The 19,372-nt window shown below is 35.5% G+C and overlaps 1 protein-coding gene across 1 annotated transcript; it reads left to right on the top strand.

Moving 5' to 3' along the window:
* The first annotated feature begins 6,066 nt into the window (after positions 1 to 6,066).
* Mes2 (Mesoderm-expressed 2) lies at positions 6,067 to 19,001 on the top strand. The gene is made up of 3 exons (XM_020960291.2): positions 6,067 to 10,985; positions 11,525 to 11,825; positions 17,473 to 19,001. Exons 1-3 carry the CDS (start codon positions 10,820 to 10,822, stop codon positions 18,359 to 18,361), a joined length of 1,356 nt encoding a protein of 451 aa, XP_020815950.1. The 5' UTR covers positions 6,067 to 10,819; the 3' UTR covers positions 18,362 to 19,001.
* Positions 19,002 to 19,372: the final 371 nt, after the last annotated feature.

Here is a 19,372-nt window from a genome sequence, read left to right as displayed (position 1 = left end):
CTAACCCACTCTTTTCTATATTTCCAATAGCGCCTACTAACACTTGGTTTCATACGGGCCACTTCAGTGTACTAACCGTTGTGCATCAACGTCCATATTTATTTAACTTCCATGTATTCACATGTTTCAGACATTATTTTAACTAATGTTTGTATGTTTGCTTTGCTATTATTAGAACGATTAATACAAGTCTTTAAAACAAAATGTCAAGAAAAGCTTTCCTAATCTTAGGCACCAATAATTTAGTGAAATCATTTGTGAAGATATTAAAACAATGGCACTAGAATAGCTGACTGCTATTGGAAAAGCTTAAAAAATCTTATTTGTGGCAATGAATGCTTTTCCTTAGATTTTTTTTTTTTGCTTTATCTTAGGGCATCATCAAATCTGCACTTCATTGGAAGAACAACCTAAAATGTTTGGAAATAAAACATAAATTTAAGTTAAGTCTCTAGAATGTGCTGTCTTCTTGTGAGAATTCCCAAAAGTCTTTTAAATATTTATACTTATCATTAAAATCTTAATTAATCAATTTACTTTTGGACACGACAATAAGAAACTAGAAAAGAGTTTTAGGATTATGTTATTTTTCATTAAACGAAAATTCTAAAATAATATAAAATGGTATATCTCCAATTTGATAAAAATAAGTTGAAAACTGAAAAAGTTATAATTTTAAATTGTAATAATTTTTGGATCTTTGATATGGTAGTTATATGACATAAAAGTCCGACTATCATAAAATTTAAATCAAAATAATAAGAACAAGAAAGAAAGAAAACTTTGACACGCCCAAATTTGTATACCCTTGCAAATAGAACTTTAATCACTAGGAATTAATTCAATATAAATTATTTGTATATGTTTTAAAATACAATGGAGTAATGACTGCTTTGACTTGATACAGATATAGATACATATGTTACATATAAAATAAAATTCAAAATTCTTGAATAATAAAAAAGAGCAACATCTCAAATTTTTTAATTGTATTAATTTCTCGATCGTTCCTATGTCAGAGATATAATAGTCCGATATTTATAAAATTCTACACAAAATTTTAGAATAATATAAAATGGATATATGGAATGCATTCAAAATAAAAAAAAAACATGTGCCAAGACTTTATTTTAATTTTAAACGTATAACATAGCTCTTGGTTAGCACTATTCACTAAAATTTACTGCATTCGCACGCGACAAAAAGAGAAGTTACATTTGCAAGAAACCAGTTTAAGCTCTGATTTCAGCGAAACGTGATGACAAATTTTGTTACAATAAATTTTAATTAAATTTAATTTTAATTAATTAATTTTAATTAAATTTAATTTTAGAAAGCGATAATTCAAACTAAAACTGTACGAATATTGGTGATCGTATATGTCCTTTTGCACTTTATATTGACTCTCTGCGTTCTCTGTGTGATATTAGAAGCAAAAGTAAAGCAAAATGCAATTTTTTACTATTTTTTTCGATGTTTATTTTAGAAAAATAATTCTTTTAACCTTGATCAATCTGACCAATTTTTTATGTAACCATGCTAAAAATACTAGTTTTTATGCAATTTTAAGTTTTTGACCGCGGTGGACCTTTCTGGAGAATTGCCCATATCTCAAATTTGATGAAAATCTGTTGAAAACTGGAAAAGGTATAATTTTTAATTGTATTAATTTCTCGATCGTTCCTGTGGCAGCTATATGATATATTTGACTGATTTTCATAAAATTTTACTCAAAATTGTAGAATATATATTTAGGCTATATCTCAAATTTGATGAAAATCTGATGAAAACAGCTTGGCTAGATTGACTTTTGATGCTGATATGGTGGGAGGTGACACCTTCACTGCGTTCCAAACTTCTGTCTTAAACTATAATACTCTGAAAGGGAATTATAATAAAATAATAATAATATACAAATTTATAACTTACATTTTTGTTTTAATTTATAAATGTATTACTTATACACGCATACGTTTATGTTAAAACCGGATATTTATAATATGTATAAATGTTTTATAAAATTCCTTTTTTTTTTTTTTTTTTGAATGCATTTTGAATGCACTTGCGAGCCGAAATTTGTTTTTTTTTTTGTGCCATGTGAGTTTCAAATGATTATCAAACACAGAGTCCAAAACAGTTTTTTTTTTTTTTTTTTTTTAGATCGAACTTTTAACTGAAACCAATCGAAGTAGCGCATTTTTTTTAGGTACCAGGATCTTACGGTTACCGAAACTTGTATTGGGGACCATTCCATAGTAGTGGTTCGACCGATAATTTAAACTCTTTCAGCGCATGAACCGAAGTCCGGCTGATTAGCTGACTAACCTTATTAACATTTCTCCTGTCATTTTCAATCGATATACTACAAGGTTAAACTGTCCTCTGCTGGTTACAGCCTTACTTACGATAGTAAAGAATCGCCTAGGCTGTGGTCTGAACCCTACGAAACTGCACAAGATGTAAGAGGAGACGAAAAGGAGAAATATACAGTACTTTGACTGAAACTGAATAAAAAGAACGCACACAACTGCAAATTACGCCACAAATTTATTTGGATTGGGGCTGGGTCAAAATTTAAATATTCCAGCGCGGCAGAGCGAACCACAGAAATGTATTAGGCGGCAACTTATTTTTCGACCAAGACCGATCGACTTCAATTCAATTCAGTCTCAGATTGGGATTGAGTTTTAGCTTCGGCTATTCGATCGTTATGCTTGAGTTGACATGTATCCGATCATTTTCTCTATTCTCGGTTACGGATACCATGAACTTTGTCTGTATATATGTACATACATATGAGCATATGTATGTACGTACATATTGCCAAATGCAGCGGCACCCTGGATGTCTCAGTCGATTGGTTCATCGGAAAAATGTTGGTTCAAATAGTTCTCAACATGGTCCGGATCGCTTCGCCACGTCGCGATATTTACACAACCGCTGGCGAACCCCCATCAAGGCATTCCCGGCTTTCGATAGCGCTTATTTTTATGGCCTGATTGAGTTGATTTGGGTTGGTGTGTGAGCTGCCTTCAATTAGGGTTCGTTTTCGGTCTTATCGAATGGGTAAGAAAACAAGCAAAAACGCCAACAGTTACGTTCGTTCATACTGTTACTTATGACCCCCTGGCATTGCCTCTTCTGCCTGGCGTTTTGACCTGAGTCAATATTTATTTGTTTTCTGTTTACAGCCAATATGTATGTGAATTAGTGATTAATTCTGTTGATAACTGAGCGAAGGAGGAGAACATCATATTTCCTAATGTACATACCTTCGTACGGAATTCGGTCAACAATAATTAGTCTTAACTGTTTTCAAATTAAGTTTAGAAGCAATAGGGAATAAGTTTACAATTCGAATTGTCTTTAAAAGAAATTAACATCAAGAATAAATACAAAGTTCAGGAGGTCAAAGCTGTCCTTGTAGTCAGTAATAAGAATATTTTGTATTCATAGGCTCTTGTTATTATCAACTTTTTTCATTTTTTTATTATTCTTGCTGCATCAGTTTAAAAAAGAAGTCTTCTTCTGCAATTGAATGACTTTTCGGAGTTGGACCTCATTCGACTAAGCTCCATCAGTCAAATCAATGGCATCCGAAATTTTATAAATTTATATAAAATTTATAGAAACGGTGGAATAATCCACTCAATTCTCATTGTGGCATAATTTAATCTTTCAACAAGAAGGGAAGCACGCAGAAGATTGTATACAGATTACAATTCGATCAATAATAATTAATACAATATAAATTATATACATAACATATATGTATACTGATTGGCATTTTCCTTTACATTTAACGATAGTTTTTATGGCAGCTATATAAAAAAGTCTCCCGATTTTCACAAAATTAAATCCGAAATTTTAGAATAATATAAAGCAGCTCTTTATCTTAAAGTTTATTAAAATTCAAAATTAGTCAAAAGTATTTACACAACGACACAGCCAAATTTCTTTAGTTTCCCCTTTATCACGTAGATTGATCTGTGCAGAAGCAAGCCAAAAAAGAATTCGAAAGTTAACGGTTCATAGAAAAATGCTATAAGTAAAATAATAGATGCATTTACAGTGTAATACTAACACATAATTTGTTTTCGTCTTAAGTTTAATGGTATTAAAATGTAATATTTTTTTAGCGACAATCTCAATCAATCTCGACTTTATTAAAAGTTTAAAAAATTTGCTTTCGTATCGATGAAGGCTTTCAATTGGTTAGAATCGAGTTTATTAAGCTACATACATACATCCGAAATAAAAAGCCAATTTGCTTTTGCTTTTAATATTGTCCCATGAACCGTTATCTTTTGTTTTCGTTTTCTGCTTGTTTCCGAATAGATCAATCTATGCAATAAAAAACAAGAAAGGAAGCTAATTTCGGCACGCCGGAGTTTATATACCCTTGCAGGTAGAACTTCTATGACTAGAAATCCATACCACATAAATTATATATATTTGTGTTAAAAAACAATGAAGTAATACCTGCTTACATTTCATTCACCGATACGTATTATATTTGCAGCTTTACATTCACAGATTTGCATTTTTCTTCTACATCAAACGATCGTTTGTATGGCACCTATATGATATAGTCGTCCGATTTTTATGAAATTTGCCACAATTTAAGACTTATATAAAATGGCTATACCTCAAATTTTATGAAAATCTGTTGAAAACTGAAAAAGTTATAATTTTTAATTGTATTAATTTCTCGATCGTTCCTATGGGAGCTATAGTTGCTAGAGCTAGAGCTATATAGTTGTCCGATTTTCATGAAATTTTACACAAAATTGGAAAGTATAATAAAATGGCTATATTATTAATTTGATCCAATTCTATTGAGAACTGAAAATGTAAAATTTTTTTTTGGAAAACTTTTCCGATCATTCCTATTACAGCTATATGATATAGTCGTCCGATCCGACATATATAGGAGTGAGAGTATATAGAAGGCTAACTACAAAGCTTTATTCCGATAGCTTCAAAACTGAGACTAGTTTTCGTAGAAACGGACAGACGGACATGGCTAGATCGCCTCGGCTGTTGATCCTGATCAAGAATATATGTAAATAATTTATATGGTCGGCAATGTCTCCATCACTGCTTTGAAGACTTTTGCATTTCTTTCTTGCATTTGAAACCGATCAACTTCTGTTAAATGAATAACCTAACACATGAGATATATAAACTAACCGTCACTTCTTCGATTCGATTCGATTTTGATAAATTTTAAAATATGATATTTATCTCTGAGGTAGTACTAGTGACGAACTGCAGTTTTGAAAATTAGCTATTATTCGATCCTAAAAAACAATATTGCATTCGAAAGGTAATGTTTAATGAAAATGTTGTATTTTTTGTTTCTCTAGAAATATCAAATGTGGATGAAAGTCCAAGGAATTTTGTGTAATTGGTTATACCAAATCCACCACTTTTTCTTGATTAGTTCTATTCTATTCTATTGTTTGCCTTAACTCTAATAACAGGGTGTAATTGTTTCAACTGACGATTTGACTTCCTCTCCTGTACATATCCATATATGCACATACATATGTATGTATGTACATATGTAAATGGCAGCTATAGATTTAATCGTCCTTTATTGATAAATTAAAAACTTTATCTGAGAATCTTATACAATATATTATTTTACATGCGCATTTTCCTGAAATGGTTGTATGGTTGTATGCAACCATCTTGGGTTTCTATCTGCCAACTTTGGTCCCTTAGGGTTCACCTAGTTGCCTGTTACATAAATACGACCTTCTGATTTGATTATGGCAATCATGAAATGCATGGCTCAAGTAGTAACTGATGACGACCAACAGATCAGGCCTCATAGCGGTGGCCCCAGCGAACTGCAGCGGGAGCGTTGTTGTCCGAAGGGCGGGGACCCGGGGCCGGGATCGCAAAGTTCCGTCAGAAAAAAGATCGTGACAATGTTTGTGCGGGCACGTTGTGCTGCCCCAAAACAGAATACATTAATTGACACTTGGCCGGAAATAGTTCATTAGGCATAAATTACAGACAAAGCGTTTTTATTCCACCGTTGCTCTCTCTGTTCGCGATTTGCCTCCCGAGCGGTTCAAATTGTCGATTTCAGCGGCTTAAATGAGCGGCTGCTAATGGGGACGAAATAGGGAACCTTAAGGCTCTTATCTCAGCTGCCACTCACACACGGACTGCGGCCTTAGGCCCTCTCTCTCTCGCTCTTTGGCAAGACCAACATGTGTGATCCAAATGTTCCCCTGTGAATATATACGAACGAGGAAATGTACATGTACATATGTATGTACAAATTGTATACATACATAGTATGTATATGAAAATGAACTGAACTTCGACTTTGTAACTGCAGCAAGCAAAGAAAGCGAAATGCAGAGGCCTCAAAATCACTCAGGCCCAACTGAAACGCAATTGTATGCAAGAAGAGTGTAAGAAAAGACTAAGAGAGAAACGGAAGAGAACCAAAGAGTAGAGCTGGTAAATAAATTTAAAATGCAAATTTATTGTTAAATATTTATATCATACAAAAACATCTCTTAGCTATAGCTAAAACAACACCTTCAACTGTAGTAATTTCTCATATTTCATCATTGTGGCATTTAATTGTAGCATAAATAATAAAAAAAATACAAAAATATTCTTATTAAGAAAAGTTTTAATTTGTTAAAGACCGATAAAATCTTGTTTACAGAATATCTTTTGTTGTCGGAGTATCGGATTGAGATGATTGAGGATTGTCGTTCGACGCATATTTAAGTCAAGAATACAAAAGCATTACAAATTCATTCAACGGCCCCATTAGCTCAAGTTTTTAAAATAAATACACACTTTCAGTTTCATTTCTCTTTAACCCGCTTTTAAATTCTTAGTATGCCGTTTTCAATAAGCTCTACAATACTATTTCATAAAGATCGGACTGATCGAATTAGTGTAGATTACCTGCAGTACCACATTTCATCAATTGGCCACTGTCATCAACAGTCATCTCGCGCCAACAGCGACTTCTACCGAGACGACGCTCTGCCGACTGCGACTTCTACCGAATCGACCCTCTGCCGACTGCGACTTCAACAACGACGCTCTGCCCACTATACAGTTACGGCAGTAGTCTAGACGGCAGTCGTCGGCAGTACCATGGCCCGGCCGTTGAGAAATTTGTTGATGAAACATCGATGTTTCATGGATGTGTCATGAACAAAACATCGATGAATTGATGATGAAATTGTTGATGAATTGTTGATGAATCATCGATTTATTATTGATGAATTTTTATTGATGACAGCCTAGGACATGCCCATGTTATTTAAATCAACAGTTTGTATGGGCTGTCATCGATGAAAAATCAACAGCACCCCCTTGACTGTTGATGAAACGTTGATTTTTTGTTGATGACGGTACTGCAGGGTAGGTACGTTCGTCACTTACCCGATTCGGATACGGTCGAACTTCGTATATAATATATACATATGTATGTACCTAGGTATGTATGTACGTATGTATGTGGTTGACTTCTCAGTATAAATTTTAAATTTCAAAAAGTCGCTGAAATTTCCCTAAACAGGACCCAATGCTATCAAATAGACCCCGCATTAATAAATACCCAGGTCTAGTAAAATGTGTAGCTGTGCAATTATTAAGTGCAATTCTTCACAATCAAAGATTTTATTATGGTTAATTTAATTTAAGTTTTTTTTCTAATGTCCTAGTACGAAAAGGGAAGATTTACATTTATTACACCAATCAAATTGGTATTCCCATAATCAAATTTTGTTGAAAAAAATAAAATGTTTTTGTAATTTAACTATTTTAATTTTACATTCATGGTTCTGAAAATGCGTGTAACGATACCACAAACATGTAAATCTGTTTAAAAGATAATCGGTAAACAAGATATGTAATAACTTCAGTCTGAAATTTAAAAAGTGAAGGCATCATTTCCGACCCTATAAATCATACACATACATACATATATTCTTAATCAGCATCAATCAGCGAATCTTTCAAGCAATCTCCGTCAAAAACTATTTTTTTCAAAAATCATCATTTTTTTTTTTTTTTTTAAGAAAAGGGGTTACATTTTTAAAGTTTTCAATAAATCATCAAAATTTTAATTTTTTTAACTGTCCAGATTTTTTGACCTACCAAATGTAGGAATGCTTTACGAAATGAAATTAATGCATTTTTGGCAAAGCTATGAGTTTTTTAAACTTCCTATTTCCAATAAGATCCTATGATACAATTACAATTGAATTAATCATCAATTAAATTCGGCTTTCCGAAATTTGTTTTCTGTCTTGTTTTCTAATGAAATTTCTGTAGGTTAAAAACTTTTGTTCTAACATTAAAGAAAAATTTAAAGCTTGTTAAATGCATTACCCATTTTTATACCCTTGAAGGGTATTATAGTTTCAGTCAGTAGTTTGCAACACATTAAAGGAGTCATCTCCGACCATATAAAGTACATATATTTATTATTGATCAACACCAACAGCCGAGTCGATATAGCCATGGCCGTCATTCCGTCTGTCCTTCTGTCCGTTTCTACACAAACTAGTCTCTCAGTTTTGAAGATATCCCAATTAAAATTTTGCAGTTAGTCTTCTATATATGTATGTATGTATACTAACTGGTATATATACATACACATTAAAAACGAAATATTGACCAATATTGATGCAGTTTTTGTTAATAAAGTTTATCTTGGCAAATTATTTTTTCCCCCTTTCTTAATTTTTGTCCTTTTTGACATTAGGTTATTGCCAAATTCATACATCAGTATACATATATAAATCTATGTGCATATATGTACATATATGTATTGTATAGGATCGAAAGTACATCCTTCTGCCTTTTGCATATGTACATATGTATGTACATATTTAAATACGTATGTACATACATTATTCTCGGTTTGCAAGAAGCGATTGGACCCTTTCTGTACCAGGAATACAAAATTTACATACATCCATGTACATACATACATACATATGTATAAAGGTATTCAAAAGTATTTACACAACGACCATTTTCACAACTAAATTTCATTGTTGTTATTTTTGTTGTTGTTGAACGATTTCCCCCGATTTCTTTATCGCGTAGATTGATCTATGCAGAAGCAAGCCAAAAAGGAATTAGAAAGTTAACGGTTCATAGAAAAATGCTATAAGTAAAATAATAGATGCATCTATAGTGTAATACTTACACATATGTAATTTGTTTTCGTCTCAAGTTTAATGGTATTAAAATGTAATATTTTTTTAGCGACAATCTCATAAGTTACTTTATTAAAACTTTTAAAAATTTGCTTTGGTATCGATGAAGGCTTTCAATTGATTAAAATTTAGTTTACATACATTTGTACATACATATGTACTTATATGCAAAATAATAAGACATATTGTCTTATGCCTTTAGCATTGTCCTATGAACCGTTATCTCTTGTTTTCCTTTTCTGCTTGTTTCTGAATAGATTAATCGATGCAATAAAAAAAATTTCCCGAAAATCTGTCAGCAACAAAAAGAATAACAACTAAAAAAGTTTGGCGGTGAAAATAATTGTGAATTTGTGTAAATACTTTTGACTACCCCCCATGTACATATGTATGTACTTTACTTACATGTAAATGCCTTAAAATGTTTGAAAATATATACTACGTGTTATTTTAATGTATGTATGTATGTACATACATACATACATATATGTAAGTTTGTATGTAAGTATGTAATCTCCGACCCCAAAAATTACAATCTTCATGAGAATCAAAAGTTAGTATGCACACTTCTTTTAGTTTTTTTTTAGCTTTGCAGATAGCCTTTTTATGTATGTACATACATATTCTGAATTTTCGGCGTACATTCTAGGAGAATTGACCGACTTTGTACAAACATACATACATAAATATGTATGTATGTTTGTATCATATGTACATATGTACATATGTATGTATGGATGGATGCATTTAGTTCTAATCCCAACCAATAAGCCGAAAGTGAACGGTACTTGCACGGTAGACGACAAGAAGGGCGAACATATTCATACATAAGAATGCACGTATGTACATATGTACATATGTATCTATACATGTACATATATATGTACATAAATGAGTGCTACTGAAAACCAAAGGAGAACGCGTCTACGGATTTTTATATTACACACATTTTCTTGTTTTGTTCTTTTCTTCTGTGCGTGTGAGTGTGTGTATATGGGCAATTGTGTGTATTAGCGTTGGAGCTGCTTTTCGCTCGCTTTTACTTTCCGTGGTTTGTGATTGCAATTAAACGCCGTTTTCCCATTCGAGCTCGAGCGAGAGAACCGCTCTCGGGAGTGGAATAAAGAGAGCGCTTGTGACCAGGCCTGGAATAACGTCGACGTCTGGGCCCGACTTGCAGATATCGTTTCAATGGGGCAGCGACGCCGGCGCAGATAACGGGAACAGTGCTGCCTAGGCAAGCCAAAAGCGAGAGAGGGTGAGAGAGCGCGGAGAGGCCCGAGAGCTGGCTCTCATGTCGAGTGCGCGTGATTTTCTGGCTCTGAAATGCGGGCTTGATCCCAACAGCGCAGCCGGCTGCGTCGTTGTCGCAGCGTCGCTCTGCCCGTGGCGGTGGTTGTTATTTTTTGGTTTTGGTTTTCAGTTTTTAGTTGCTGTTTAAACCTGGCCGTGAGAGGGTAGAAGACCCGTTTTCAGATTTTTCGTCACCCCGCGATCCCCAGCAAGAAAGCAAGAGTGAAGGCCTAACGGTCGATAAGTGCAGTGCAGTGACATTGGAGCTCAGCCAACCATCCGCCTGTGCCGCCCTCCAACGCATCCTGATGGCCCCCGTGAGTGCCGCCGCTTCCGTTTCCTCGCCCACCGCCACCCACTCGCTGCAGGACATGAGCGCCGCCGCTGCGGCCATCGCGCTAGACATGAAGCCGAAGGGAGAGTGCCATCCAATGCTCTCCGCCGCCGCCCTGCCCACCCAGAAGATCAAGAAACGTACGCACTTACTCACAGTTTTCATCCCCCACGGGAAAGGGAGTATTTACTTCCGATTCTCATGCCAATAATAAAGTTCAATAAGATCCCTTCGGCTCGTGTAATTCAGTGAGATACATACATAGACTGAATGTTTCCTATTTATAATGTGAACTCTTTTACAGTTAAAAAAAAAATAGAACCATAGAACCATTTACAAATTTTTTTATAAATTATTTATGAATATAGAAAATTTTTATTAACATTATATTAACGTGGAATTTGTTTAAATTGAATTCAAATAGGGCTCGGGGCAAAAATGTTTTTAAGACATTTCCGGATTGAAGTAAAAACAAATTTATTACTTTTTGCGAGAACTGTTTGCATATGTACATCCATATGTATGTACACATATACATATATATATATATATGTGTAAATATGTTTGATGGATTTTATTTACAGTTTAGTGATTGAAGACAATTCTACGCTAAATTGCTTCATCAGATAGTTTTATGTCAACCTAAAAGTGATTCTTATTGTATCCCCATTATTAACAGTGGTGCGCCGCAACGCCTCCGACAAGCTGAAACTCATCCAGATGGTCCATGATAATCCGATCCTCTGGGACTCCCGTCTGCCAAACTTCAAGGGTGCCGAGGAGGAGAAAAGCCGTGCCTGGGAGCATATTGGACGCGAGTTCAACGCACCCGGACGCCGAGTAGCACGGGCCTTCAAGTCCCTTCGAGAGTCCTACCGCAGGGAGCTGGCCCATGTCAAGCTGATGGGAAACGGGTTTAAGCCCAAGTGGAGCCTCTATGAAGCTATGGATTTCCTTCGAGATGTCATCAGGGAGAGAAAGTGAGTATGCATGGAGATAGTTTTATTATTTATTTCAAAAAAGTGAATATATTATCAATAATCATTCCTATGCTTTACACATATTGTATTTTTTAAATACATATTTTAAACTTAAGTTCTCTCCGTCTGTCCGTTTCTACACAAACCAGTCCCTTAGTTTTGAAGCTATCTGAATGAAACTTTCAGTTAGTCCTCATTACATTACAAAAACAATCATAACGTTTTCAGTTTTCAACAGAGTTTAATTAATTGGAGATATAGCCATTTTATATAATTCTACAATTTTGTGTGAAATGAATATCGGACTACTTATCATATACTCTTTCACTTTTCAATAGATTTTCATCAAATTTTCTTTATAGCCCCTTTATATTATTCTAGAATTTCGATTTCATTTTATGTAAATTTGACGACTATATCATATAGCTGCCATACAAACGATCGGAAAGTTTTTAGAAAAAAAATTCTTACTCTTCCAATTTTCATCAAATTTGAGATATGGACCTTTTATTATTATTATATTATTCTACAATTTTATGTCAAATTTTATAAAAAACGGACACTATATCATATAGCTGTCATACAAACGATCGTTAAAAATTAAGGAAAATGCAAAACTGTGAATGTAAATCTGTAACTGTAAAACTGTGAATATGTTTTTTTTACATAAATTTATATAATTTATGTATATTGTATTGATTCCTAGTGATCAACCTTCAACCTGCAAGGGTAAAAAAACTTCAGCGTGCCGAAGTAAGCTTTTTTTTCTTGTTTTATAATAACGTTTCCCATCGAAATTCTTGATTCATTCCTTTTCAAACCAACTATTTCAAATATTGCAAAAAAATTATGTTTACATATCGTGTTTGATCATTTAGCTTGAAAGGGTGTAATGAACACAAAGAATATTACTTTAAAATAATGCGCTTTTATGAATGTTACCACTGACATTACTCCCGTGAGTTATTCGTGTCAGGGAAACATTTTCCTACTAGTATTACATTGCGTTCGATAAGCCAGCAACTATCGATCGAGTCATAAGGGGCGGTCAAAGTGCAGCTCAATCTGTTATGATTAATAAATGGCTTTTTTGGCTCTGTCTTGGGCTTTGAGCTTGGACTTGTCACAGTTTAACGGTTGATTGAAAACTTAACTTAAGTCCAGCTTTTCCTTAGATGACTAACTCTTTCTGTTGTGGAGAACCCAGTAGCAGTGGTTGCTGTTCATATATATTGTAAAAATATCAAGCTGGTTTCAGTTTACTTTGTTTTCAGCTATCATCCTTAGTGCAGTTACAGAGTATTTCCAAGAATCTTATCAACTCAAGGGGGATTGAGATTTTCGTTTCGTGATATTTTAGGAGGCTTCCATCTTTGCATTACTTAAGTTTTCTTATTTATTTAACTAATTAAGCTTTGCAAACTTAATATTACATTACCGAGCACTGGCAGCGGTGGCCTTCGGCCAAAGGGTAGGATTAAACTTAAAAAAAAAAATCTTTTTACAAATGTACATACATATGTACATATGCATATATGTAGAAAAGATTTATTTTGTTTTGACCCAGTTCAAAACCATCTGAGTGAATTGGTCAAATATATATGTCAAACATACATGGTGATTAAACACATATTTTTTGTGTGGGCTAAAGTGGGCGTAAAAAGATAATACATACTTATGTTCATAAGAATAATTAAACCAACTTCTTGATCTTTTAGTCTCTGAAACCATGCAGATGGACATGGTTAAATCACAGCATGATGATGCTGAATATATGTCCATACATACATATGTACATATGTATGTATTTGTTTTATGGGGTCTAAGGTTCTTTCCTCTGCCTGTTATATATGTACATCATACATACGTATGTACGTACCCTCTAGGTCGCTAGTAACATGGTATCATACACTATGAGTAGCAGCGGGTATAAAAATGGGCAGTTCCTGGCGATCTGCGGCGGATATAAGGGGGACCCCTTGGCCCTGTCGATTTGCATAAGAGCAAAGGAACTCTAACAAATCTCAGTCCTGCTGTCTGAGAAAAACATCTGCCCAGAGGAAAACAATAACAAAAACAACGCACAAGGGCATATGGACACTGGAAAGCGGTAATGTGGAAAAAACCAATGCGAACAAAGGAATGACCGCGCTCGAGACCCGCAAATGGTCTGAGTCGAGAGTCTGCCCCCGACCAATGTTCTGGCTCATATGGAGCCGTACCCGCGCTCCGCGTCTATGTGTGTGTGTGTGTTGTACTTTATGTACATATTTATATGAAATAAGGCCATTTCCTTTCAATTGACTGTACCCACATGGGCAATAAGCAGTCGACGGCCCCGACACATGCCCGCACGCACACACACGCAAACAAAGTAGTGACTGTGTGTGTGCATGTATATATTTAAATTTTTATTATTTCGAGCTGATAACAGACATCGCAACGGGCCCGGCCATTCGGACAGCGCTTGAGCCGTAGCCGGAGCCAGAGCTATGGCCACAGCCCAAAGCAGCCTGAGCCATAGCCATAAAACAGATCTCGCCAAGCGGCAAATATTATACGGCGGTGCGGCATCATCGCCACTTGAACCAAAAACAAAATTGAGGGAAGCTGCAAATGCTGGCTGTTCGCCAGGAGAAGGGAGAGGCGGCGAGAGAGCGAGAAATTAATGAGAACACCACAAAATGACAATCAGCAAAGAATACGGATCGCGACTCGCGCGAGTGGACCAAGTTTAGAAGAGAGAGCGGGAGCGAATGCGAGTGAGAGAGTGCAATACTTCGTGAGTGGGTTGGGGGAGAATGAGAATGTGTCTGCCTGAGCAATTGAACGTAGCGCTTGGCTCGGCTTCGGACGGGGTTAAAAATATGATCACGACCATTAGCTACAGCTACATCAGTCGGGCTAAGGGGTTGCTCCGTTACCGCCTGCGCCTCTGCCTTTGCAGCCGTTTTGGGTCTCTGTCTCCCCTCGCCATTCATCGTTTTGCTCCTCCTCTCGCGATCTGGAACCCACATGCATACATACACACACACACACACACACACCCTGGAAAGAGAGCGAATGTACGTTGAGCTGGTCTGTGTCACGCTTATGATTTAATAAGCAAATGAGCTGCGAAATTGATGAAATTGTTGCGCACCCCTTGTTCGTGAACACCCCATACCATCCGCTGGCCAAGTCCGGCACCACGCCCAAAATCATCGCCTCGGACTAATTCCACCAATGCGTCACCGAGAGCAGTGCCAGGTTGGGGTTCAGGGTCCTACAGCATAAACGTGTACAAGTAATTACAATAACGAAATGCCAAATTTTATAGATCGAGATTAAGAAATACTTACATATGTTACACCCAAGTACTGTGTTGTAACAAAATAACAAAGTTAAAGAAGGATCTGGGGACCAATCCGTCCAAATTTTCCCATTTTCCCTTCTTAGCTTTAAAGATATCGAAACTTTACCAATCGTCATTCTATTTATTAAATCTTATTTTAAATCACACGAAATTATCTTATTATTGATGTGCTCTAAAATTACTAAATACTATTATTAATTAACTTATGTTGCATAGTTATGATCTTAGCAATAGATTATAATTTTTTTCTCTATCTACCATGAACACTGTTTCTCAAAATATGTATTTTTTATAATACATATTAATTTTTTCTGAAAATGAATAACAATTAACTTCCTATCTATTATGTTTTTATTAAACTCTGAAATAGTCGTTTTTTTTAATATCCACAATTAAATAATTTTCTCATGCACTATAATCATATTTCATATTTCTAGTACATATTACAATCTTTTGTGCGCCCGTGTTCAGCCACCATAGCCATTCCCAAATCATGATCTTTTTAGTTTGGCCGCAAACAAAATAACCATATCGATAAGCACACACAGCCCTGAAATATCTGAGACACAGCCGCAGACTAGGAAAATGGCTTCAGGCCTAAGCCGTAGCGGAAGCAAATATTGATAAGGACAGCGACTCAAAACCGAGGAGAAACCAGACCAAGTGAGGGACCTCAGGAGCAGCAAACAAGCAAATCCGTTCCCGATTGTGGAGCATGTGAAAATGCATTTAATTGTGATTAGTCCTGCGAGAGACGCATATCGCTTACGAGTTTTCCTGTTGTCAAATACCTGAGACGGCTTCGTGATATATTCGAACAGCGGGAGGGATGAACGCGTCGTGGCCAAGCGAACTGGGCCAAGCTGCGGCATTTGGCAAACTCCCTTTTAACACAAATGGGGAAGGCCAAGAATAGCAACGTCCTGTCTTGTTCGGGGATAGGCAGCTGCATTGTCTGGGAAATGCTCTTGAAACTTGAGAAGCAGTGACAGGAAACGGGTCCCGAACCAGGGGCATTAAAAATCTTCTCTTCATCTTCTTGCATTCTGTCTAACTTTCCTTGTGGTTTTGTTTGAGCACGTTTTCAATGGAGTGGTTTATCAACTATTTGAGATCAAAATATTTTTCAAAACGTATATTTGCTAGATTTAGCGTTTGACTTTTTTTTCTTTAAGTTTTAAGTTTTTTTTTTATTTAAGTTTTTTTAATGCATTAAAGGTGAGATTTCCAACCCCAATTTACTTATATAGAAATAACAGTTGAAACCTCTCTTAAGAGCATTGAACATTTTTAGAAATCTAAATTGCACTTAAATTTAGGTGATTTTGCGTTCCTTTCTCTTGTTTTCAAAGATTTTTTCTTTATACACACCAAATAACATCTTTATTGAAAAAACAAAATTAATAAAACTAGTTACTTTTGAAGCTTTTATATATGTATGTGTTCATGTTACAACCGAGTTAATTTAGTTAATTTACTTGAAAATCGATACACTTCGTTTTTAACTTTAAAATCCTGCAAAATACTTAATATCTGAGAAAGTTGTGCGAAAAATACTAAAGACAGCTAAGCAAATAATAAGAAATAAATAAATAATATATTTGGTAGAATAGGGTATATCCTCTTTAATTTTAATATGAAAATGTGTAATAAAAAATAGTTTTGTATGCATATTGTTTAAAATATATCCATATATAAACATATACGAGTTAAAAGTTGAAGTCCCTTATTTAAACAAAAAACGGTCAAATATATCAAGAGTATGCATGCGAGCTTTAGCTTGGTGAAACTACTTTTTGCATTTATTTATTTATTTAACAAAATATTAAATGGATCAAACCTTAACTACGAAACTTTCAGATGCGATTATAATTATACCACATAGCCTTTAGATAGTAAAAATGGTAAATATACTAGTATAAATAGTACCAGCTTGGATGCATGCTTTTGATAACGTAAATTTCATAGTTGAGTCGAGATTTTTATTTGATATTTTATCAAACAAAACGTAACGTAAGGGTATTAACGTTTTAATGTCGCCTTAAATTGCAAAAAAAAAATCGGATTTCAAATTTTGTGAAGAATAATGAACATTAAATTAAAAACATAACTTAGAAATAGGTCAACTAGTTTTTAATTCAACACGCTTGTAAAGTTCTTTTTAAGGCTAGATAATATTAATCTTACTGCCAAAAACAAATTATTATGAATTCTAAGTAACTCAAATTATTATATGTATATTAATAACATGTAATGCGGTACTGACTTATTCTCTATTTTGGCCTATTTCAGGGGCGCAGCGCATGCCACCGATCTGAGCTTAAGCGCATACGCTCAAATGCATAATAATAATAATAACAATATCAATAATAACAGCCACGGGGTCGTGGGAGCAGCAGGAAAGGCAACGTCCCTGAAGGTCTCATCATCGTCCTTTAACGAGTCAGCTGCAGTACTAAATCTCTCAAAGTGCTCATCGCTAAATGTGAGCGGTGAGGACTACTACTGCGATTATTACGTGAAGCCAGAGCTGGATCTCTCGGCGGGTGGCGGGGCTGGCAGCAGCAGCAGTGGCAGTAGCTCTGGTGGGGGAAGCGGCATTCCACCCACTTTGCCGCTTCCAGCCCACCAGCACCCGGCGCCCAACGACAGCCGGGTGAGCTCAACACGTAACGAACACCAACACCATCAGCATAATTACGAGGACATGGATGCTAGCTCACTGCGCAGCGGGGACGAGGACGCCGGCAACGGATCTGACGCAGTGGAGGAGCTAGACGCTATAGACGCTGATTTTCCCTATCCGCTCATTCTTGATTCTAATTCGCCGGTGGGCACAAATGCATGCGTCGACGAGGTGGGTCTGCCATGCAAGCGTCGTCGCAACGGCGACCACGACGGTCTGGAGGACGGAGATGGTGATGCCATAGTCGATGGGGACGATTACGAGGATCAAATGCTGCAACAACACAGGCATTTGCGTCAACAGCAAAGTTCTGGTGTCCCTGAAGGCCTAGATCTGCCACCTCCGCAAACTGTACGCGAGGTTCTCAACTCCAAGTTCTGTGGATTCATCTCGGCAAAACTTAACAGCATGGAGGACTCAGAGGCGGACAACCTAATGAACCGCATTCTCCTGTTGCTAGTGCAAATGCAGCAATGCGAGGGGGCTGCCAAGTAAGAAGCCTGTCGAAAAGTGTGCCGAAATCTCTGTGTGTAGTTTGATTAGCCATGAAAGGCTCATCATCATAGATGCAGCTGCTCAAAGCAAAATACGTGGAAAGTTTTCTACCCTTGCCCTTGCCATATAATATGTAAACCTACTTGCCAATACCAAATCAGTGCCATACCAAAAAGATCAATGAAGCAACTATAAGAATGGTTAAATCAATAAAAAAAAATCCTCTGCTCTCATTTACAACAAGGAACTTACATTTTAAGAAAAGACAACAAATAGAAATTAATAAAAGTAAGAGATTAAGAATAATACACGATAAATGTTAATTTCGTTTTAGTTCGATCATTCGTAGATCAGTCATACATAAACGGCTAAACGCCTCATCACATGAAACTATACTCTTACAACGAATACACTACGTATATGCTGATCATCTTGTAGATCTTATTAGATTTAAGGATTCAACCAAAACGAATTGTTTCGAATAAAACGGAAAATATTGGTTTGTGGTTAGTTTTATATTGAAATGTAAAACAACGCTTAAATTTATTCCATTTTGAACATGTTAATTATTCGAATTAAATAGCCATACTTTAAAAAAAAGGCTAAACTAAATACAATTAAAAAAATTAAAAATAAAAAACTGGTCGACCATGTGTTTAATCTTCCTCAAATTAACCAATAGGTATGTTCGAATCTATAGATATTACAATAATAATCAAACATTTATTTAGTTTGAAAAACCTTTTTTTCTTGTAATTAAGGGAAATTTTTAAAAATTATTCAACGAAGAGTATTGTCGCAGTGAGGGAGACATTACCGAACCCTTATAGTATTAATATTCTTCGTTATTTTGAATCGAGCAAGCTAGGGGTATAGAAAGCTATCTGGAAATACATATGTCATGCAGATCTTAAAAGCTGCGTCAAAGATAAGCCTTGACAGGATTCGTACTTTCCAAAAGAAGAGCTCCGAAACAATAAATGTACAAAATCCTGGCACAGGAAATAATAA

Source organism: Drosophila serrata, unplaced genomic scaffold (assembly GCF_035046125.1).
Source record: "Drosophila serrata isolate PLE 108 unplaced genomic scaffold, ASM3504612v1 contig_301, whole genome shotgun sequence".
NCBI lineage: Eukaryota > Metazoa > Arthropoda > Insecta > Diptera > Drosophilidae > Drosophila > Drosophila serrata.
Note: the sequence above shows the minus strand (reverse complement) of the source record. Positions and strands in the feature narration are given on the sequence as shown.

Bases quoted from the DNA above. Each gene is read 5' to 3' on its own strand.
- Mes2 (XM_020960291.2), top strand. From the start codon at position 10,820: ATGGCCCCCGTGAGTGCCGCCGCTTCCGTTTCCTCGCCCACCGCCACC. The intron at 10,986-11,524 runs GTACGCACTTAC...CATTATTAACAG, and splicing joins CACCCAGAAGATCAAGAAAC to TGGTGCGCCGCAACGCCTCC. The intron at 11,826-17,472 runs GTGAGTATGCAT...GGCCTATTTCAG, and splicing joins GATGTCATCAGGGAGAGAAA to GGGCGCAGCGCATGCCACCG.